The 23,554-nt window shown below is 34.6% G+C and overlaps 2 protein-coding genes and 1 long non-coding RNA gene across 3 annotated transcripts; 1 reads left to right on the top strand and 2 right to left on the bottom strand.

The window, feature by feature from the left end:
- Positions 1-282: 282 nt before the first annotated feature.
- LOC129749300 (uncharacterized) lies at positions 283-846 on the bottom strand. Its single transcript, XR_008738004.1, has 2 exons — positions 579-846; positions 283-519 (listed from the first exon to the last, which is right to left on the bottom strand). It is a non-coding gene; the product is annotated as an uncharacterized LOC129749300 (long non-coding RNA).
- A 1,223-nt stretch (positions 847-2,069) lies between these two features.
- Positions 2,070-4,491, top strand: LOC129749288 (protein SCO1 homolog, mitochondrial). Its single transcript, XM_055744239.1, has 3 exons — positions 2,070-2,201; positions 2,388-2,647; positions 3,871-4,491. Exons 2-3 carry the CDS (start codon positions 2,422-2,424, stop codon positions 4,425-4,427), a joined length of 783 nt encoding a protein of 260 aa, XP_055600214.1. The 5' UTR covers positions 2,070-2,201; positions 2,388-2,421; the 3' UTR covers positions 4,428-4,491.
- A 75-nt stretch (positions 4,492-4,566) lies between these two features.
- Positions 4,567-6,412, bottom strand: LOC129749287 (syntaxin-5). The gene is made up of 3 exons (XM_055744237.1): positions 5,608-6,412; positions 5,268-5,548; positions 4,567-5,209 (listed from the first exon to the last, which is right to left on the bottom strand). Exons 1-3 carry the CDS (start codon positions 6,149-6,151, stop codon positions 4,742-4,744), a joined length of 1,293 nt encoding a protein of 430 aa, XP_055600212.1. The 5' UTR covers positions 6,152-6,412; the 3' UTR covers positions 4,567-4,741.
- Positions 6,413-23,554: the final 17,142 nt, after the last annotated feature.

Raw genomic sequence — 23,554 nt, 5'->3', positions numbered from 1 at the left:
CAGCACCCGCTTAACAAAATAAATGCTTGGAATGCTTGGATTCGAAGCATTCTTCAAGCATCCGTCCCATTGAATTCAAGCATTAAATGGCCCAACCGATTCTACTTGAAACATTTTTCCCGGTTCAGAATGACAGATCTCGTTGACATCTGTCATGGTTTGATTGTATTGGTGTGTTCGGTAAGTGTTTATGTGTGCGTGCATATTGGAAATGTGCGTATGTATGGGTGAGCCATTTCAGGGAAATTTTCGAATTTATGAATTTTCAAAAAAAAATATATATATTTTATAAAATCTCTCTTTATGAATTATAAAAGTATTAAGGCATATTTAAAACTTTACACAAACTAAATATGAGCACTTTGATAACTTCACGTTACGTTATCGTTCATTGGGGAACCAGGATAAAGTTTCCGGCGAAAATACAACACCTCATGGACGCAAAGGCAGGAGTCCTTCAGCAAGCCTTCCATCACCACTTTTTGCCTGCTCTGGGGACCTAATTGGTTTCTCCGTTAACTGGAATAAAAATTGAAGGTTAAAATATAATATTGAATAGAAATATCTAAAAAAATTACCTCCATCACGATGCTGATGCTGAAAAAACTGGTGACAAAATGGCCGTTGAAAACTGAAAGGTTTTTTCAGGCCTGCTTGGATCACTAACACTCACAAGCAGAAAGTCGTTAAAATAATCAACCGTGTGTTGTATTCATTTGTTTATCATTTTGCGCTCATGTATGTGTGTAATCGGGCAATCAGCTGACTGAACAGATGCACGTTAAACGTTGAGACCTCAATTTTTTATGTATAACGCAGCCCTACGCGAGAAATGTTTTGCTCAACCACAACCCTACGCGCGGAATTGTTCGCTCAAGGTTTTAAAAGGGCCTGGGGGCAGTTAGTTTTTGCACACAGTTTTTGTGTGAAAAAAGCGATTGTGTGATTTTTTAATTCTGAGCGTGTGTAATTTCCAGCAGTTTTTAGGTTTATTTTTAAGCCCTTCGATCCTTTTGGGTTTGAGCATGTATTTCTGCTGCACACGGTCGGCGATGTTGAACCATTAATGTTTGAAAAATAACCATAATGGAAGTTTTGTGGGTTAAGTCGTTTTATGAGTTTTCACTGAAAACTCATAAAATGAGATTTGAAGGAGAACTTGCATTATGGTTATTTTTCAAACATGCTCTCGCAGGCGAAAATTGTTGAAAAATAACCGTTTTCAAAAGAAAGGAGCCAGTTCAATATTTAAGAAATAAAACGAAAACTCATTTAATTTTAATTTTAGCGTCAAATCTGCTTTTTATCAATTTCATCTATTTATTAGTTTAATAAAGTATGCGAAACATGAAATTTATTATACACAGTTGATTCCGGTAATACTTGATGAGATGCAATAACATAAATCTTAGTCAGAATGGTTTCCTTTGCACCGCGCCTGTTCCGGAACAGCTCTCTCCAATACTACTAGCCTGTTCATGGAACAGATCCAGGCCTAATAAGAGCTGGCTTTGCTTTTTTTAAATCAAGACGAATTATCTATCTGGAATTAAGAACGGTATTTCAATAAAACATCAAGAATCATAAACTGACGAATTACCTAACCTACACCGGGAACCTCATCTCTTAGCAAATGACCGTGATAAGATCCATACTGGGAAAGGATCCGACTGTCGATGTTTATGGTGGCCCTCTCTACTGCCATCGGTATGTCGACCGGAACCGTGTAGTCAGATCCCTCCTCAGTTTTGCTTCTGCTGGTTCCAGACGTTTTTCGATGAGCCTTGCGGAACAGCATTTTTCCACAGCTGGGACGAACCATTTTTTCAGTATTCTGTCTTTATGTTCTGTCTGTTCTTTATGCGCTGTCAAAGGTGCAAACACTTTCGAAACGTTTGAAAACAACAGCAGAGAAACTTTTCTCGATTGAATTTAACCGTTTTTCTGCGATTTCGAGTGGAACTTCAGGAATGGTTAAAATTCAACGATTGAGTATGGTTGAAAAATAACAAATTTAGAAGTTCTCCAAGAAATACCAAAAACCGGTTGAAAAAAAGTCAAAAATGGTTAGAAAAAAATGAGCGTGCATGATTCGTGACGGCGTTTGTGAAAACATCCTGTAATATGTTGTGCAAGCCGTAACACATTTTAAAATAAATATCTTGCTAACCGGCATCGAACAAAAGTAGATTTGATTTCATGTAAGTTTTCTCTGTTTTTTCTAACACAAGTAGTTTGAGGTCTAAGAAAATCAGTTGATACTATCATTGCTTAAAAACTTCAACAAACGGCATGAACTCGATCCTTTGATGATTTTCGCTGAAATTTCAAAATACTTAACTTTTTTTTTCTTTGAAAATACTATCTAAAATTACGATTGTTTACAGATTTCATCGAGTATTATCGCGCTGCTACTTCAAAATGTCGAAGTTCCTCACACGAATATGTTCATTATCCAGCAGCACATTCCGTCAACTGGTGCGAAATAATCTGGCTGGTCAGATACAGAGGCGCACAATCATCGAGAAGGGCCGAGATCCGATGAAGGGGAAGGGTCCAATTTCTTGGAAAAGTTTTGCATTTATCGGCACTGCTGGACTGGGAGGACTTGCCTTTATGTGGTACGTCAAGGACGAGAAGGAACAAGGTAGGAATGTGCAAAAGCAATCGATGAACACGATATTTACATTTTTTTTATAACAACAGTATTTTTTTCGGAATGTTTGGACTACGAATAATATTGGGTTTGAATCTGATTACTAATGAGTTCTGAGCATGTACATGTACATGTATTTTTTGATAATTTTTTTAGTTTTATTTACATTGGTTGTTTTTATTGAGGCAGTTTCATTTTGCCTAGTAGGTAGATCACTTATTAGTCTATATTAGTAGAGGGGGAGCCGTAATAGTCGCTTTTTTATTATTGATACTTGGAAAAGGTAAAAAAATTATTGCAATCGGCTTTCAAAAAGCTGAATTTTGACACTTTATTCAACATAAAAACATAGTTGCAAATGAACGAGAGCTTAATGGGGATGAATAAACCAATTTGTTTAACATCCAAAAAAAAACGCGTACTTAAAACTAAAGCTAGAAATGAGACTATAAACAAGAGAGACAAAATATTACGTGAGCTAGGTTCTATCTACGATAATGCGTTGTTTTTGTCATAAAAATTGATATTCCTCTATTCCAATATACAGGTAATGCTTCTTTAAATCGTTTGTCTTTCAAAAAATGCAAAAATTCCAAGTGATTTTTTATTAGCGATTTAAAATAGATTGTATTTTAAACGCGTGTTTCTCGATTCGCCATATATTGAGATACATCCTTTTCATGTGTTGGTACAGAATTGATATTTATTTGAATAAAAAAAATGCGGATTGAATAAAAAATGCGTTTACACTTGGATTTACCATTTGGTTTTTTTTTTTGCGCAATATTTTTTTAATCCTTTGCCCAAACGGGTATGAGAAAATATAAAAAAAAAACGTTTGTGTTAGTTAAAAAACTGACCTTCAAACTAGGATTGTTCGATCTTAGGAAGATCGATCTTTTTAACTCAGAGATCGATCCTAAAGCTTCATTTTTATTTAGGAAGATCGGTGTTTTTCTGAAGATCGAAGAATCCTACTTCAAAACCTGTTTTTCCATGTGGATACATGCTTCATGAACAACGGTAGCATATTAGAAATTGTATTGAATGAAAATTCAAAGTTTTCAGATATAGTTTCAATGATCAATTTAAATTTATAGTCTCTTAAAATAAAGAAAAAAAATTAAATCTATTCATCCGAAAAATATACTAAAACAATTTTTATGAAAATAGTTAAAATTTTAAAACGTATTTGCTTGATCATCTTACGTTAGCCTTGTTGAAAGAACGAAGACGGCAGTTGGGTAAGGCAGCGATTGGCGGAGAATGGTCGCTAGTCGATTCTGAAGGTGTTCCTCGCAAATCGGCTGATTTCATGGGACAATGGTTGTTGATTTATTTTGGATTCACCCACTGTCCCGACATTTGCCCGGATGAACTGGAGAAAATGGCAGCTGTCGTGGATGGTTTGGCAAAAATGGAAGAAGCGGAACCAGTTCAGCCTATATTCATCACGGTTGATCCCCAGCGCGACTCGAAGGAAATCGTTGGAAAATACGTGAAGGAGTTCCATCCAAAACTTTTGGGTTTAACAGGGACAGTGGAGCAGATCGCCAGGGTGTGCAAAGCCTTTCGGGTATATTTCAGTGCCGGTCCCAAAGACCAGGATGAGGATTACATAGTCGATCATACAATTATCATGTACCTAGTGGATCCCAATGGACAATTCGTTGATTATTATGGACAGAATCGAGACAAGGAACAAGTGAAAAGTTCAATCTTAATCAATATGGCAAAGTTTAAACAATTACACAAGAAGTCCTGGTTTTAAATCATATGAGTTGGAAATTTTTGTTTAATATACTGTATTGCAATAAAACCTAGTTGAGCCAAAATTAAGATATTTTTTAAGAAAGAATTTTCAATTCCTTCTATGTTTCTTTTTATGTTTATTAGTGAATTGAACACTCTTGCTAAAATATTTCTTTATTGTTGATTTGAATAATACGCGTTTATTTACATTTAACAAAAAAGTGTTTAAGGATGTTAAAGTATATCAGCATGTTTAATTATCACCAACTTAGAACCTTCAACAATATCATTACATTTGAAACATGAAAAAACAGGCCACATTACTTGCAATTTCTATGCCAAGAAAATGACAAAGAATATAAAGAAAAGTATAAGGATACCAAAGATTTTAATCATCAGCCAACGGTTTTTGGTAACCGATTGGAAATATTTCAAAATTTCTCCATGAGCCGCTTCGACGTTCATTTCTACGTCCTGCAGATTGGTATCGATTCGTTCTACCATTTCTTCCTGTTCTTTGACCATATGTGCAAGTTGCTGGAATATTCCGCCAAGTTCAACGATGGTACTTTCAATATTTTGCATAGTTTCAGCACGTTCCTGCACGTAGCTGTCAGATTCATCGTAAAGCACCAGTTGCTGTTGCTGCTGAAGCAGTGGAACACGATCCGAATTGGGACCGCCTCCGGGTACGCTCATATCGATGCTTATTTGGTCTTGCTCTTGCAAGAGCAAGCTACCCTGGGTTGACCCGCGCATTGTCGATGGTGGCAAGCTACTTGATATTGGCCCTTGACTAAACTGTAAAATAAAAATTTGAGACCATGGAGGATTCAACTGTTTAATGTAAAAATTGTACCTGATCTCGTCGCGTTTTCTGTTGCTTCAAATTTTCAGTTCGTACTTCCAAAACCTGTTTGAAATCCGAGCTCATGTTGGCCAATTTTGCCTGGAGAGCGACTACCATGTTGGAGGAATGTGACAGTAGATGCTTTCCGGTGGTTGATTTACGCTGCGATTTGGATATTTCTTGTAGTCTAGCAATTTGCTGGTTTAAAGAATTCAGATCCCCTTTGATGATGTACGTTAGTTCCTGAATTTCGGCAGGCCGATCATCGAAAAGAGTTTTTCGTTTAGCCACTGAAAACAAAAAAATATGTTTTAATGTTATAAAATTAAGTTTTATGGATCTATCTTACACATCGTCAACTTTTCTAACTTGGTGTATGTGCTAGCAATATTTTTTCCGATATGCTTGGCTATCATCATAAACTCCGAATAGCTTTGCAACTGTTTCGCTTTCTTCGGGTCCTTCACATTAACAGCTCGTTGTATGTTTCGACCTTGCAAAGACCGTATTGCATTGGAAAATTCCGTTGATCTATCTCTGGCCGTCATTATGAATTCTGGTTCGTTGTCCTTAAAAATATCAAGATCTTCGTCTTCAGCTAAATAAGGAGTCACTGTAGTCGGTGTATCAGAATGTTTTTGATTATTGTTCAAGCCAAAGGAGCTGTGATTGATGACACTGGACAAAAGTTTCTGTGGTATCGCTGGCAACCAGCTGTTACCGCCGAAGGTTGGATATTTTGGTTTCTCCTTATATTGTTCGTTCGCCTCGCCGTTCTCCGAGCCAGGTACTGTGTTGTTGCCACTCGGATGTCCGTCACCGCCAATGGTAATCACAGAAAACGACTCATTTGCTTCATCTGGATTGAAACGACGTCTGGCTCTTGATTGCATCGCATAATCGCTTATCAAAACATTCAGCACTATTTTTCTATAGAGCCTTTCTTTCTTTGTCAAAGACAGGAGTTTTCAAATTGGTATACCTAATGATTTAACGTTCTTAATTTTTCTCACATATGCAAAATGCTTCTTCTGTAATCTAATACAAACGGAAATTAGAAGGAATGGAAAAATAAATCCAATAAATTTAATTTTATTCGAATATGACGTGGAGTTAATATTATTTTTTTTATTATTTACTTTGCGACGGTGCTCAAATGACATTAGCCATGTACGCTTGTTATTTTTTAATCATTTTTGACTGGGAATTAACCATTTTCTGGTTTTTCCTGTAAAACTGATATGATGGTTATTTTTCAACAAAATTTAAATACCATAATTTGGGACATCAGTCACTTCGTCGTAGCACCGTTAAAAGAAAATTTACGTTTTTGCGCCGATGTGACTAATGCGTATTTAAAGCAAAGTAAAGAGTTTTGAATCGAAAGCCTATAAATTTTAGATATATTTTTGAATAGATTGTACAGGTTATATGACGTTCAAAGTCGCGGAGTTATGAATATATAATAAAAAAAAAAGAGAAAAATGCTTTTATTGACGAAAACCAAAAATGGTTTATACGACACTTCGTCATAACCAACCCCCCACTCTAAGCCGGTCTAACCCAAAACCAAGTTGAAATGCCGCAAAATCGGATGAAACTGGCTCCCGACGAAAATGAGTTTGAGGGGGTTTTCCCAAACTTGAGATCAAACGTCATTTTCGCAACTTAATTTTGGGGCATGTCATGCGGCAGGGATTTTTTTTGGGATTTTTTCATTTGATGAACCAATTATCAAAAGGGATTATAAAAATTTGTTGAAGACAATATTTTTGTTCATATTTTTTAAACATATTTTATTTTCAAAAATTTTAATCACAATTGGCTGACTTCGGAAGTTTTCCAAAAATGTATTTTAAATCTAATCATTTTTCCCGGAGCAAATTTCATTTAATACAGTCAGGTGCTGTTAGCATCAGCAACTTATAGAAAAATTTGAACGGAACTTAAAGAAGAACTTCTTTCAAAATCAACCTGCACGATGTACCGGAAGGAAAAGCAGGCTGCGATTTTCACTGGAATTGACTATATCCAGTGGATAGAATCCACGGCAAAGATTGATTCGCAGAACAGCCAAATTCTGCGCCAAACAGCCAAATAAAAACATCCGGCGATTTTCACTTTTTGGGAACTTTACGTGCCCTCACATTCTTTAGACCACCTGATCTGGAGATCCCGTTTGAAAAATGCTGCGATTACTCCAGATCCTCATCCAATTGTTCCGGTTTCCCAATGGTTTCACCCTTCCGGAAATTCGCTGGAGGCATGATGGAAATGATGATCTGGTATATAGGACTTAAAAAGATGGTCACCATCACCAATCGATAAATAGACGTTTTCTGGAAAATTTTAAAGTAGAATTAATGAGGTATAATAAAATTTCATCAAATTATTACCATTTTACCAGACATTGCTTTCGGCGCGGCAGACATTTTTTTGGTTACATAACGAAACTAACTGAAATCAAAGGGAAATTTTTTTGGGGTGGTCAGTTCGAGCTTCAAACTTTGCTTTTGGTGTATTGACAGCAGCCCAAAATTAAGAAAGCCAATCGAACTTTGTTTTGATGCGCTGGCGTTCTTATTTTTGGGTTGTTTTGATTCTGAGTGCCTGGCAACTTGACAGTTCTGGCGAGTTTCGTGTGCCTGATTCAAAATCGCAGATGTCGCATGTGTACCGCTTGTTTACGTACTTTTCGAGCCATGCGTATGGAAAGGGCCCATCATCAAATGTGGTGCGAATCAGGCAAATTCATAACTTTCGAATGAATGAAGAAAAGATTCAACCGAAATTATTATACACATTCAATAATGTACCTATTCATGTATTGTATAGAAACAGTTTTTCCATAAAACAAGAAATGTTCTGCTATAATGTGAAAGTTTTGCCATTCTAAAATTTTCATATGTATCACAGTTTATGAAAATCACTTGATGATTGTTGTGGTAATGTTTTGTTTTACATTTATTGTGTACGATTGTCCACAATAGTTTCGGTGGAAGGGAATACTTGTTCCGAAAAACTGCCGATTATCAGTGGATTATTTTGATCAGTCCAGAAGTTTTAGACCTAATAAATGACACAAAGATTTACGTCTGTGAGTCGTTTGCATCGACTTAACTTTTGAAAACAGATCGTTTTTACATAACTGAGCTAAAAAAATTTAAATTCGAATCATTTTTTCATTTGTTGAATCAATTGAAAGAGAATATATTTCAATATGCGCCCGCATACTAAAAAACTGAATCTCAAATAGTCTATACGATTCATCTACTGCTCTGTAAATAATGATTGTCACTGTAAACGTAGCTATTATATTGAACTTTACCTCAACAACGATAAGAATCTTTCATGAACGTTAATGTGCAAATGTGATGTTTTCTGAAAAGGTGAAAGATACCATTCAACGATTTACTTCAGTTTTATCAACAATCGTACAAAAGATCTCGAACCGTTATCTGTAGCGTTCATGCCTTCTGTCAAAATGGTACAGACCTGTTCTATGTACATTCAAATTTGATCTAAAAAAAACTGTAACATAAATCGTATAGTTTCCATTATTAATAATTAAACATTTGTAATTCATCATTGAACAGAGCTTAGCAAATATTGACAGTAGCCAGGGGTTCCAGGTGATTTAATCAAAAATCAGCGGGAAGCAGTTTCTTGACTGGCCTGCAGTTCATATCGAAAAAAATTATTTGAATCAAGGAATATTTAAATAAGTTAGTGCCGAGGGCCATATTGGATTTTTTTTATGATGTCACAAAAACGATTGTATCGAAAATTTATATGAGAATGGTAAGAATTTCAAAGAAAAACACGTTTTAGAACAAAAATGAATTCCAATTTCATTTTGATTCTGTTGTAAGCCTTCTATTTACTATGTTATGTAGTTTTTTGGTCCTTTGTAGATTGCATTATTTTTTTTCCTATTTTAATAATGAATGCAATGATGCCTTGAAGCTAAAACGTGCAAAAATGAAGCAAAAATCAGTTTTTAAAAGGTCTTGGTGGTAGAAATTTCGTGTTCAACTGATTGTCATGAATTTAATTGAACCGGTTTGCCGTATATAATTCTTGTATAGAATAATAAACATCAGTAAATGATTTATAAATCAGTTCACTAAAATGCCAATAAAAGATTGTTGTTTTGTATAAAAAAATGTGTTTTGATCACTTTACTGTAATGAGGAGTTTAAACTGCACTAACTTGAACATTTTCATGGAAGACTTAAAAATGATTTCAAAGTTTTGCAAATTTCAGTGGAAAAATTCCACCATTTTTTCGAAATTCGATGGTCTATTTTATAGAAAAGTTATTCAAAAATGCAACTACCGATCTTTAAGAGCAAGAATCCTTCTACAATAACATGTTTTCAAAGTGGAAAATTTTCAGCAGATTCTTCGAATTAACAACGAAAAGGATAAGTTTCCTAGTAAATTAACCGGTTTTTTATGATTGTGACGTCTCAGCCTGTACCAATCCTAGAGCAGGGCTGCCTTGCCACTACCTTCTAATATTCCTTGCATTTGAATATCATCTGAACCGAACATTACCATCTGTTTAATGGGTTTAACTATTTTACTAAAGATTTATTCGATTTTCTCATAGTTTAACTATAAATTCGATTATATTTGAGATGTTTTTATGAAAATCAGGACAATTCAGGATATATTAGAGATCAATTTAAAAAAATCAGGACAACTCGAGTGTTTTTGAAAAATCAGGACGGTCTCTCGAGAAACAGGATAAATCCTGTTAAATCAGGGCACCTGGCACCTCTGACAGTAGCACGTTCAAGTCGGCCATTTTCGTTCGACAAATTTTCTGATGTCGTCGTAACAAATTGAACCGTTTTTTAAGGAAAAGTTATTTGAAGATCACCAAAGAAAGGTAAGCTTTTAACATTATGACTTATGTTGATAAGTTTATTAATAATCGATTTGTATTTTTCAGCTGTATTGAGAGAAAAAGCAAGCATGAGGCACCTACTTTTCGAGGAAAGAATGCTGGCTGTCGGGACAGAAAATAGGATAAGGGAGAACCTAATACCTATTTCGATGTTTTGTAAGTGGAAAATAGTGCAAGTGCAAGTAAAGTGCAAAATGAAAGTGCAAGTGATAAAATTTTAAATTTAGTAATAAAGAAATTTTATAAAAATATTCTAATTGTTATATTTTATTGGTACTGTACTCACTACCGTTTTTATTTTCAAACAGACTGTAGATACTAAAGTATATTCGAACAAATTTACAAACAGTACGTTATGTGCAATCGTTTGAAAACTGTTATCATTAAAGTTTCGTTAAAACAATACTCTTCGAAAAACTGTGATATTAACAGTTTGGTTGTCTGAATACGTTTGCCAAGAGCAGTTTTTGGACGTTATTTAAACTGTTTGTAGTACAGTTCCTCCATATAGAGGTTTTAATAGTTTTAAACAGTAACATAACTTAACGCCATATTCAACAGACCGTCGTTTTGGAATTCAAGATAAGTGCAATGTTTTTTATGGTTTCAGATATCATTTTCTAAACGTTTTTTTACTCTGTTTCGAATCGTTTTATAACTACTACAGGAACTGTTATGTTACAATATTTTCGTATTCGGGCGTCCTTCCGACATGTTAAGTCGCTTGATTTTCGATTTGACAGAACCAGAGAACCAGAAAAAACTGGCACACGCGATTTGTATGGGAAACGTCAAGTTGCCAGGGGGTTGGTCATAACACGGCAGTGCTATTTATATGCAAAAACACTATATTTAATATCATCAGAACCGGACTTTATTATCGGTTTAACTATTTTATTACACATTTGTCTGATATCTTCTTCTTCTTCTTCTTCTTCTTCTTCTGCTTATGGCCAGTCTGTGTGTTTTGGCTTTACAGACTACACGGAAAAATTGAGATACTCATTAAATGTGTTGCTATTACACCTTCAAAATTACTAATTGACTGTTGTTCAAAATTTGTATACCCTCAATTCAGTTTTGGGTAATATTGGGTAGCCAATATACAGATGAAAACTAATACTCGGTTATTCAGCTCTGTATAAAAAGTTTGCTGTTGTTGGAAAGCTTTGGGCGGGGATGTCAAAGCAAACAAATTTTCCAAATTCGCTACCGGTTATCACAACGGTTTCAATTTTTCATCATTTTTGCGTTGAAATCATCATAAATATCTCACGAAATGTATGTATTCTTAAGATTCAACTTCATTGTTTGACCTTTACAATGATTTCAGGGATATTTTTCACACAGTTGCGGAAGAAGCCAACGGTCGTGTTTGAAACTGGCTGAAGTTTGGAAAATGGTTCATCGTTCTGATCTTTATTTAACGCTCCTTATGCTGTTCTGGAAAGTCGAAAGAATGCAACTGGAGGTACGAGATTTTCTAAAATGAATACGAACCGCTTAGCTAAAAATTTTATTTTCATTAAAGGATGAGCTTGATGCCTTCTCGCCTGGTTAAAATTATTTCCCTTGATCAAAACAGAGCCTATTTCTCTTCAAACCTTTTACCCGACGGGAGTGCTCTACGAAATACTGCAGTTGAAACGAGGCGACCGTATTTTGTTCTTAAAGAATTGGTAAGTAGTATTTTTTCTAGAGGGAAATGGTGGAAATTACGATATTGACCTTTATTTTTTTTTAAGTATTTCACAACGAGCGCAGAAATTTCCGATAATATAGAAAAGATTCTAAAGTGATGTGGTTATTCCCAAATTGGGGAACCACGGCAAAGTACTCGACAGCAAAAGATTCTGAAAAAAAATCCTATCCTATTATTCCTATTTGGTCGGAGATCTGAATTTTGGTTTTTCAGTTTAACCACTTCAACCTTAATATTTAACAAGGCTTTCAATTTCTGATCCCCGGTTAGAACAGTTCTGATTGATTCACCCTGATTTAGGTTTTGGGTCAACTGTAGTATAATACATTTATTTTTAACTTTTATTATTTTTATTATAATTATTAAATCGACTTAAGTATTTCATGCTATGTATTATTTTCTCATTTCGAATTTAAATTTCTAATGTCATTCAATCATTCTTCCAGATATATTACACCCATGACTGGATCGCACAAAAGCAAATGCCGGATGATCGTGCCGGATGATGGAAAAGGTGGAACAAATCGACGACTATAACTCTACCAAGGAATCGCAACCGACGGTTAAACATAAGCGAGCCTTCAAGTATCGCACGTTAGCTTGAAGGCACCGAAGCTATATGGATCTGTTTTAATTGTTTAAATTATTGCCCTTGAGGATATAAATAAACATTTAATTCCTGAAAAAAAAATTTTTAATCGAAGAAATTCCTAACTTTACTTTTGCAGAGAAATTTCCAAAATGCATGGACATCCCCATTTCAAAATATACAGAATTGACTAACTGGCTGAAAGCTTTCGAATGAGTAAAAGCTTTTTGCTCACGCTCTGTGTAAAGCGCCCAAACATAAAACTAAGTGGAGACACTTTTCTCGGATCTGTATGGATTTTTATACAGAACAGAGTAACTTTGTTTACCGTGTATATTGCCAAGTCGTGTCAATTTTGTGAAACCATGAAGCTTCGTACTGTGGGCTCAAGCGCCTCTTTACTCTAATATTTCGATCGAATATAGTTGTTGTAATTTTTATTTAGTGCTCTGACAGTTTATGTGTTTATTGTTTGACTCTTTTACGAAAAAAAGGAATAAATTGTATTATTAAATTTCAATTTTGTTTTGTTCCAAGAATTTTGATATTGCTTTATATGTTTTTTCTTTTGAGTTTAGAAGTAGTGTTTCTATGTTGTCATTTAAAATAAGGCAAGGAAAGTTGTTTCGGGATAGGGTATATTTGTAGCATTTGAAAAGTAGATGGTCAATATTTTCTGTAGTTCCGCATATTTCACATTTGTCATCGTCTATAATTTTCCATTTGTAAAGTTTTTCTTTTGTCATTGTATGAAATGTTCTAAGCCTTCCTATTGTGATTGCTTGTTGAGTGTTGAGATTCATGTTAACAAACCAGGGTTTTAGTGTTGGTTTATTATAAATTTTAAAGTGTAGTTTGCCTTTTTGTGTAGAAATGTTTTTGTATTCCTCCTGCCAGATTTTTATAGATTCAGTTTTAGCTAGATGGATTGAATCGTTCATTGGTATTTTTGTATTGAGGATTTCTATGTTTTCACAGCCTTTTTTTGAAAGGTCATCTGCAACTTCGTTGCCTAATACTCCTGCATGACCAGGGACCCATTGCATTTTGATATTTTTGTTTGTATTTTGGATTTTATCTAGAATTTCCTGTATGATAAAATTATCTTTCCATTTTCGGTTTTTCAGTGTAATTAATCCTGATTTTGAATCTGAGCATATGACAAAATTTGATTCTTTTTTAGATATTATTTTATCTATTGCGACACTAATGGCCATTAATTCCACGTTCATAATAGATAAGTTTTTATTTACTTGACAGCTTATTTTCTCTATATTTGATTCAAAGTAAATTCCTATACCACAGTTTTTTTCTGTTTTTGATCCATCCGTGAATACTTTTTCGTAATTTTCGTATTTTTCTCTCATTATATCTTCTACTTTTTCTCTGATTTTTCTCTTATTTTTTTCTCTTTTATTCAGGTTTTCAATTTTCTCTTCTATTTCCAGGGATTTCGTTTTTGTTGTAATTTGTTTCTGATTTTGAGCTGTAGCCGTTTGATTTATAATGTTTTTATGCGAGAAACATGTTAGTTCCATAAGTGTATATTGTTTTGGAAGTTCCTCGAATTCTAAAAATTTCTCTATTATTTCAGTTATGGGTTTTTGTTTATTGAAGGCTTTGATAACTTCTTTTGTTGCTAACCATTTCGCTCTAATTCTTATAGGCATCTCTCCTGCTTCTGCATAAAGTACGTTAATGGGTGTCGATTTCAAGAGTCTTAGTGATGTTCTCAAAGAATCATTAAATGTCGTATTAAGTTTATTTAAATTAGATTTTGCTGTGATACCATACAACGTAATCCCATAATCAATTTGAGATCTTATTATTGCCTTGTTAATTTTTAAAGCTGTTTTTGGATTTGCTCCATTCTTTTTCTTACAAATAACTTTCATTATGTTTAATCTTTTTTTAATTTTTTGATTAAGATGATTTATGTGACTTTTATGGTTTAGTTTTTCATCTATAATGTATCCTAAGTACTTATGTTTATCGACTTGTTTTATTATACTATTTTGAATCTTAACTTCTATTTTGTCAGTGATTTTCCTATTATATAATATAGCTGCTGTTTTTTCAGCATTTATTTCTATTTTCAATCTTTTTAGTTGTTCTACTAATTCATCAATTGCTATGTTGCATTTTTCTTCTGCCTCTTCAATCGATTCTCCAGACACGGTAAGAACGAAATCATCCGCAAATTGTAATAAGCTTATATTTTCCGAGATATTATTGTGTAGTTGTCTCGTGTACATATTAAATAAAGTTGGTGACAAGGGGCAACCTTGTGGTAAACCTTGGTTATTTTCTTTTGAGACGAATTTGTCCGTAAGTTGTAATGATACTTTTCTTTTAGTTAAGTACTGTTCTAACCAATTTAATATTTTATTCGGGAATTTCATTTTATCTAGTATTTCAAAAAGGATATTTACTTCGACCGAGTCAAAAGCTTTTGTTAAATCAATAAATACGGAAATAGTTTTCAATTTATTTCTTTTGGCCTCTGTTACTATTGAGTTGAGATTGTTGATACAGTCGATTGATGAAAAATTTGCCCTAAAACCGTATGAATGCTTTGGCATAAGATTGTTTTCATCTATAAAATTTTGTATTCTATTTTTTATCTCACAGTTGATAATTTTTAGGTTTGTATTTATTAGCGCTATGGGTCGATAAGATGATTCTAGGGTTTTATCTTTGTTTGGTTTGCAGATAGGGATTATTTTTATGTTTAACCATTTTTCCGGAATGGTTCCACTCATCCAAACATTATTTGTAATTTCTAAAATTTTTATTTGTAATTCCGTTTTTATATTTTTGAGCATGTAATATGATAATTTGTTTTCTCCTGGAGCGGATCTGTCTTTTTTTTCTTTAAGAATTTTTATCATGTTTTTTATGGGAATATTTCCAGAATATTTTTCTTGAGATACATCATAATTGTTTGAAACAAATTCAGGGATATTTCTTTTTTGGAAATTTAAATCCATGAATTTATTGGCGAGATTTTCATTTGATAATATTTCCAAGTTTTCCTTATTTTTGAAGTTTCCCTCAATTTTTTTAACTATTTGCCACATTTCAACGACATTTGTGTCTTCATTAATTTGTTCTAGCATATTTGTTCGATAGTCCTTAATTGCTTTACTAAGAGCTTTTTTAAATTTGTACTCTGCAGTTTTGAATTCTTTTTTATTCTCTAAAGTGAGATTTTTCCTAAATTCGATATGTTTTTTATTCTTAATTTCATAAAGATTTTTCAAATTTTCGTTCCAGTAAGGTTTGATTTTCTTTTTTTTATTTGGATTTATTATGTAACTTGCACTATGTATTGCTTTCTCTATTTTTTCATTTAGATCATTTACATCTATTATTTCCTTATGTTCTATTTCATTTAATTTTTGTATTGCTTTTGCTTTGTTTACTAATTCTATTGTAGCGTTTATATCAAATTTATTATAGTTAAATATTTCACATTCAATAAGTTTATGATCTGATCCTAAATCTTTATTACTTATACTCCAATTTACTTTACCCGCTAGATCAGATGTTGTCAAAGTTAAGTCTAAAGCTGATGGTGTTTGATTGAGTTCTGGCCATGTGGTGGCATCACCTGTGTTTAAAAATATAAGGTCGTTATTATCTAAAAGGTCGCAAATATATTCACCTCTATTGTCTTTTTTATTGGAGACATTGTCCCATATGGGATGATGTGCATTTAGATCACCTCCAAGTATACAGGTGATCCACAATTTTGTATGAAATCAAAAAGATTTTTCAAAGGCTGTTTAATTCTTTGTAAGTTTTCATTTGGTGCAATATATAACGATATAAATATGATTGGAATTTTTATGTTTTTAATTTTAATTGCAATCGCTTCCAAATCTACATTTAGAATATTTATTTCTTCAAATATGAGGGTAGGGTGAACAAGAATGCATACCCCTCCATACCCTTCTGGTCTACATTTTTTAATTATTTTATAGTTAGCGAATTTATACTGTTCGGTTTGTTTTATCCAGATTTCCTGAAGTAGAAATATGTGTATGTCATTTTGTGAGATGTAATTTTTAATTGCTTCTCTTTTGTGAATTGCTCTTAAGCTCCTGATGTTCAATTGTGATATTTTTAGGTTGAATCTGAAATTGTCCATGATTTTCTATACTTTATTTGTTGTGTTTACTAATTGGTAATGTTTCTTCCTGAGATATAAGAGCTCATGGGAATTTTTATGATGTTTTTTTTAGTTTTTCAATAGCCTTGTTTATTGTAGATCCTATTTCAATTTCTATGAGATCAGATGTTATTTCAGAAGTCTTGTTTTCGTTGTTAATTTTTGTAAAAATACTCATAATTTGTTTTGTTAGTTCCTGTATATATTCGATGTTCATTTTTTCATTTTCTGTGGTTCTATGAGGATTATTTTCTATTGGTTTTTCTTTAATTGTGATAGGTTCCCCTATTACAAGTTGTTTTGAATTTATTTGTGTTTTTTGTTCAGTTTTGTTTGTTTTTTTTGTAACTATTTATTATATTATTGTATTGTAATGTTTTATGTTGTTGGGTTGGTCTGTAACCTACATTTTTCATTATCGAAGGTTCCAGTGTCGGAAATTCTTCGAGTGATTCTAGTGCCGAAAACCGATTTTGTGTTTTTGGATATAGACCTTTTGCTTCCGCGAATGTCAATTTATTGAGAACCATTGATTTGTTGATACTTTGTCTCCTGGCTCGTTCGGGACAATCTTTAAAATTGGAGAGATGATCTCCTTTACAGTTGATACATTTTGGTTTAATGTTTGAACAATCTTTGTGGTCATCGTTTAGTAGCAATCCACAGTGGTTGCAGTTTTTCTTACCGTTACATGCTGTCGCTTTGTGTCCAAAGCGCCAGCAGTTTTGGCAAATTCTTACTGGGTATACATACATTTCAGGGTTCGTAAACACACCGAAAATTTGCAAGGTTCTTGGGAGTTCAGGGCCTTCAAAAGTAACTTTTACTGATCTTGTATCTATTAGTTTATTTCCATCTTTTCTTTTTATTCTTTCCGCTTTTAGTATTTTCTTTTCCGAGAGAGCGTATCTAAATATCTCATCTTCGGTTATTGATACAGGGATGTCTTTAATAACTCCTATTGTTTCTTTGAAAATTTTAGGAACAAAGGCAACATAGTTATTTGATTTAAGGATGTGTGTCGCATTTAATATTTTTTCAGTGTCCTGTGGCTTCTTATAGGTTAGTTTATATCTAAACTGGCCTGCTCTTTTGATCTCGGCAAATTGGTTTAATTTTAGCTCAAATAAGAATTTACCTACTTCCATAGGTTCTAGAAGTTTATCGTCGTCTTTGGTAGAGATTGGTTCTAAAAAAATCACATTGTATGAATCGTTCTTGATCCACATTTCTTTCTTGGCAGCACTGGTACTTGCGGGGGAGTTTGTGTCATCTGTGTGATTATTCACCTTTTTGGCTTGCGATCGTGTTGTGTATGATGGTGTGTTTTGTTTGTTTTTTTCGTTTGATGTTAGTGAGTTTTTCTCAATTGGTGTTTCTGTGTTGTATTTTTCTGTTGGTGTTTGTGTGATGTCAGGCTTGGTTTTTTTGTTGGCGTTTTCGATTTTTTCCATGGTACGTTTTCGAGAAAGTTCCGATGGCGTCGGATTCAGATTATCTGGAAAACCGTGAAATGTCTCTTCGTCCATGTCCTCATCAGTCGAAGGAATGTCAGGCAATTGGTCCGTCTCGTCCTTGTCCGGTGGGTCATTTGGAGGTCTTTTTTTCGGGATATCGTCCATTTTAAAGGAACATTAAAACTTAAGAACTTACCTTATATTAAATGAAATTTTTCTCTAAATCACTAAAAACTATTTCTTAAAACTATACTACTCTAATACTACTTCTCTGTTTCTTTTTTCTCTATTTAATATTATGAAATGAAAATGTTAAAATAAAAACTGTCAGCACACTATAATTAAAATCAAACAACTAGTAATTTTTCCAACTCTCGCGTCGCGTATAAAAAATTTCGAAGCTTCACTACGTTCCACGCTTATGACTCTTGGTACTGTGGCCGTTTCAGATCACGGTTGAAAGCAGAAATGTGTCTGATATCTTGAAAATTTCACTAAAAATTCATTTACAGTTTAGATATTTTTTTGAAAATCAGGACAATTCAGTGCATTTAAAGACCATTTTCCAAAAAATCAGGACCAATCAGGACGATTTTTCGAAAATCAGGACAAATCTTGATTTTTGACCTTATGAACTAAAAAATTGAACTCATTTTCTCGTTGGACTGAAAACACTTCTATTTGAACCAGAACAGCGACCAACGAACACGTCGCAAAATTTTGTCACTCCGGAACAATTACCGGAAGACTGTAAAGGGCAATAATGGAATGTCCGGCGTTCAGCGTAAAATTGTGTCCGTCATTGTCATATGATGAGCAGCTTGGAATGCCCGGAAACTTTCAGACGTTACTTCACGTGGGAAGAAACATTCGGAAGTTTCCTTTGTCGTTTTGAGCGAGAGTGTCAGAACTTTCCACCGCTCTGTAATTGCAATGCAATGTACCGGATAAGAAACATCCGGTTCAGCAAACTTGTAACCTTCCTTTATTTCCTTTAAAATTAACGGCACTCGAATAAAAAAAAAATATTTGAGTTCGGCTGCCGAACTTAGTTTTGAGTATGCCTATCAGAACTTAGCTTTGAGATTGCCCACACTGAAGTACTGTACTAGTACCAAAACAAGTTGATTTTGAGTTTGAAGAAAGGAGTGTGTGGCAACCCTACACGGAAAAAATGAGTTATTCATTAAATGTATTGCGATTACACTTTCAAAATCACTAATTGATTGTTGTTCAAAATTTGAATACCCCCAATTCAGTTTTGAGTAATTTTGGATAGCCAATATACTGCCCCTACTTACATAACAGTCCCATATGCAAAAACGAGCAAGCGAGAAAATGAGCTTTTTCTATTTTGAAATACATTTTTAAATTGTGACCACAGCTTTCAGCATAAACAAAAATCGTTTAATGGAATATGTTCTAGGTTATCATAATAAATCGTAGGACCTGAATTTTTCGAAATTTGGCAACTGGTAAGGTCTGGAGCACCATTTTTGTTTGTTATGGGAGTGTTATGCGGGCATATTCGAGACCTTTTTCAAATCTACTCGCATAACAGTCCCATACAGAATATGATTTCCTCACCAAGCTACCTTCTAAGACTTAAATTCAAAATCATTTCTGAACTTGTAAATGTAGTTCGTTTATTCCACATTGTAAGTTGAATTTTATCATGGTTTTTAGTTGTTTCTGATAGTTTTTCTCACAGGAAGACCATCCTTCCTTAATCTTAGCCTGCCTTTCAAAAACTGTAGTTAAATTTACTTTTTAGTGTGCATAATTCGACATCAAGTGAGTTGCATCTCGTTTAAATGACTTAAAGCAATAATTCAAAGATCATTTCACCAAAAGAAACATAGTAAGGTAACTACATGCGTGGTATTTCACATATGGGACTGTTATGCGGGTATATTTCATATGGGACAGTCACTAGTTGATATTTTTTTCGTAATTTCTAGAACAAAGTCTCTTTTTTTATTGTTTTATATTGAAGTAAAATGTTCAAAATGACGAACTGTCAGGTTAGATGAAAAATGACAAAAATTCATATGGGACTGTTATGCGAGTAGGGGCAGTATACAGATGAAAACTAAAACTCGATTATTCAGCTCTGTATAAAAAGTTTGCTGTTGTTGGAAAGCTTTGGACGGGGATGTCAAAGCATACACATTTTTCAAATTCGCTACCGATTGTCACGATGATTTCAATTTTCGTAGTTTTTGCATTGAAATTATCGTGAATATCTAACGAAAGGTATGTATTCTTATGATTTTACTGCAATGTTTGACCTTAACTATGATTTCAGGGATATTGTCCAGCACTGTTGCTGAATTCGGATGTTTCCCTTAATCGGTCTCCACAGTAGTCGGAAGAAGGAATCGATCGTGCAAGAAACTGTTCCGGATATGCTGTTCCGGAAAGTCGAAAGAATCCATCTGAACGTCTCAATATTTCTTCTTAAAAAATTGGTAAGTAGGAAACTGTATTTTCTATTAATTTTATCTACAATATTGAACTTAATTTTTTTAGAAGTTCTTATTCACAACGAGCGCACAAAATTTCCCAGAATAGAAAAAAAGGATTCAAAGGTGATGTGGTTATATAGTTACCCTGATTTAAGTTTGGTTCTACTGTTATATTGGTTCTGAGTGAGACTATATCATAAATTTATTTTTAACTTCATTTTATTATCTTAAATTAGTATGTCATGCTAAAACAACGATGTTAATCGAGAAGATGCCAGTAAAACGTACCCGCCGAATGCCATTCGATTCTGTCGGCTTGTGGGCAACTCATCGGAAATGTTCAAAAGGTAGATAAAAAAAACTTTAATACAAAAGCCATTACTGTTTGTTAATTACTTATTTTCGAACCTTTGTTAATTCGTCAAGGTTTACTGGTTTTAAGTTTAACAAAGATTTCCCTTCAAATTTTGACTATAATTTAAGAAACAATTTTACATATTATGTTCAATAATAATTTGAAATTTTTAAGTTCAATTTATTAGTTTATCACTGTGATTTATTTTTCACATTTCAAATTTCAATTTCATAACCGATTATTTTGTTATTCAGAATATTAAAGTTAAATTGTTTTTCCAGATACACTACATACTCTGGTGGATCGTAAGCAAATCCGTGCCGGATGATGGGGCTAGTGTCTCGGATTGATTTATTCGACCTTCCGAAAGAAAAGAAATCGGAGACGGCAAGGAAACACGAAGCTTTGTAGCAGAAGATGAGGAACATCTTCGACGACGAGCGCCACAAAGGAATCGCAAATGACGACCAAACACTTAGCTTGCAGGCGTTGAAGCTATATGGATCCGTTAACACCGTTCAAATTTTCACCTTAAAACTATATAATTACTTTATAAATAAACAATTAATTATTGAAAACATTGCTATTTTTTTCGAAGAAATTCTCATTTTAAATTTCGCAGAGAAATTTTCAAAATGCATGAGCATCCCCACGTCAAAATATACAGAATTCTAGCGTAACATTTAAAAAGGGCGAAACTAGCAGTTAGCTCGAAACGAGAAAAACGCGTTTGAAAATTCGGAACACCTATTCAAATCCTGTTTATAAAATCGACCATTTTTTGTTCAAAATCAAAAAATGTGCATAATATTCACTTATTGTTCGATGGTTATCAAGAACTTCAACTTTTTTCGCGTAATTTCAGAGATTTTTGAGTTTCGCCCTATTATTGTTTTCGATTTCAGTTACGCCTGCAAGTTTCGCCCTATTGATCGGCCGTTTTTGTTTTGGTTTTGAAGTTACGCCCATTCATCCTACACGCAACAACTAATTAGGCCGTTTTGTCACACACGGTCAACTCAGTTACGCCTTTTGGCTCTACACGAATAGAAAAATTCACTCCATTTTGAATAGGCGTAACTTCACGTTCCAACGAAAATGCATCAACAGGAAGTTTCGCCCAATTGAATTTTATCAATTTTTTGAAAGTTTTAAGTAATTTTAAGATGAAACCGCGTTTGATAGGTAAAGTGCAACCGCGTGCATCCGGAATGACCGTTAACTCGATTTGTTTACATTTGGCAGTTTCGCCCTTTTGAAATGTTACGCTAGAATTGACTAACTGGCTGAAAGCTTTCGAATATGTAAAAGCTTTTTGCTCACGCTCTGTGTAAAGCGCACAAACATAAAACTAAGTGGAGACACTTTTCTCGAATCTGTATGGATTTTTATACAGAACAGAGTAACTTTGTTTACCGTGTATACTCGCTAATTTTGAAATACTCAGAGCCCGACTCCATTTTACTCAGACATCGCCTTTTCTATAGCGCAGCCGTCGCTTGATCTAAAACGACTCAGTTTTCCGAGTAACGGCTACTCAGACGACTCGAAAATTGGCACTCAGCGAATTGTTACATATAAGTTTTACTATACGTTAGTCATGATACTTTCGATACGATATGAGCGAATGGCAACATTATTTTTGATAAAACCCATCCCTTAACTGAATTACGTTAAGCGTACAACAGAAACCGATCTCATCCCTGATCGGAAAAAATTCGAACACAAACCAGCACGGTTTGACAGAATTCGAGCAGAAGACGGCAAATTCCTACAGGGACGAAAAAAGAAAAAATCCCGTCTGACAGATCCAGTTCCGGGTGAAAATTGAACAGGATCGGACGAAAAGTTGTGACAGCGTGCTTGCTGTCGGGAAAATAAAACGCGTGTGCGCCGAATTTCGGGCATAAAAAGCCCTCGAGTGGGACGGAAAAGAAGCCTGCGATTCGCAACAGAGCGACAGCATCGGAAAAAAGCGGATCCACGATGCAAATATCGCTTTCCGATTCCGAGGTCCACCAACGGCCGAACAAGCAACGAAGCCGATCCAATAGGAGAATCCAAAAAGAAACCCTCCGCCACGCCCGGAACGATTGACATCGGGGAAAAACCCATACAAAAAGGGGTCTACAAATGCATTTCATCACTACACGTCACATCCGGCGATTGACTTCCGGCGGAGAGAACCTCCGAAGGAAAAACATCGGCAGGTAGGCCAAGGTGGTGGCCAAGATTAGCTACCAGCAGTAACGACGATGGAATCGTCCACAGGGCGAATTGGCAGCTTCTCAGCAGGCAGTTGGCTATTCCAGTGGCAGCACAAGGGGGGCCACAAGCCACACATCATTCTCACCAGTTTCGTCGCCACTGCACCAGCAATTGCAACATTGTTTAGCAATCCAGTTTGGGATTATTCCGCTGTTTTAGCCGCACAATTTAGGGCGGTTTCGCCAGCATCACGTTTTCGATCCCATCGTCGATCGAATCAATTGGGACATCGGTCCCCGAGGCGCTCGCAATCCGCTGCGTCCGCAGCAGCACCAGTCGAGGTGATTGGTGTCGTCGGTTTAAAGCAGCTCCAGCAGGAATTTTCTCACCACATCAGCATCCACTGTGCCTTTTCGGTTCGACCATCA

Source organism: Uranotaenia lowii, chromosome 2 (genome assembly GCF_029784155.1).
Source record: "Uranotaenia lowii strain MFRU-FL chromosome 2, ASM2978415v1, whole genome shotgun sequence".
Classification (NCBI taxonomy): domain Eukaryota; kingdom Metazoa; phylum Arthropoda; class Insecta; order Diptera; family Culicidae; genus Uranotaenia; species Uranotaenia lowii.
The sequence above is the reverse complement of the archived record's forward strand: the minus strand, read 5'-3'. Positions and strand labels throughout refer to the sequence as shown.

Coding starts and splice junctions, on each gene's coding strand:
- LOC129749288 (XM_055744239.1), top strand. CDS start 2,422: ATGTCGAAGTTCCTCACACGAATATGTTCATTATCCAGCAGCACATTC. Junction 2,648..3,870: donor CAAGGACGAGAAGGAACAAG/GTAGGAATGTGC, acceptor ATCTTACGTTAG/CCTTGTTGAAAGAACGAAGA.
- LOC129749287 (XM_055744237.1), bottom strand. CDS start 6,151: ATGCAATCAAGAGCCAGACGTCGTTTCAATCCAGATGAAGCAAATGAG. Junction 5,549..5,607: donor GTTAGAAAAGTTGACGATGT/GTAAGATAGATC, acceptor TTTTGTTTTCAG/TGGCTAAACGAAAAACTCTT. Junction 5,210..5,267: donor AGAAAACGCGACGAGATCAG/GTACAATTTTTA, acceptor TTTATTTTACAG/TTTAGTCAAGGGCCAATATC.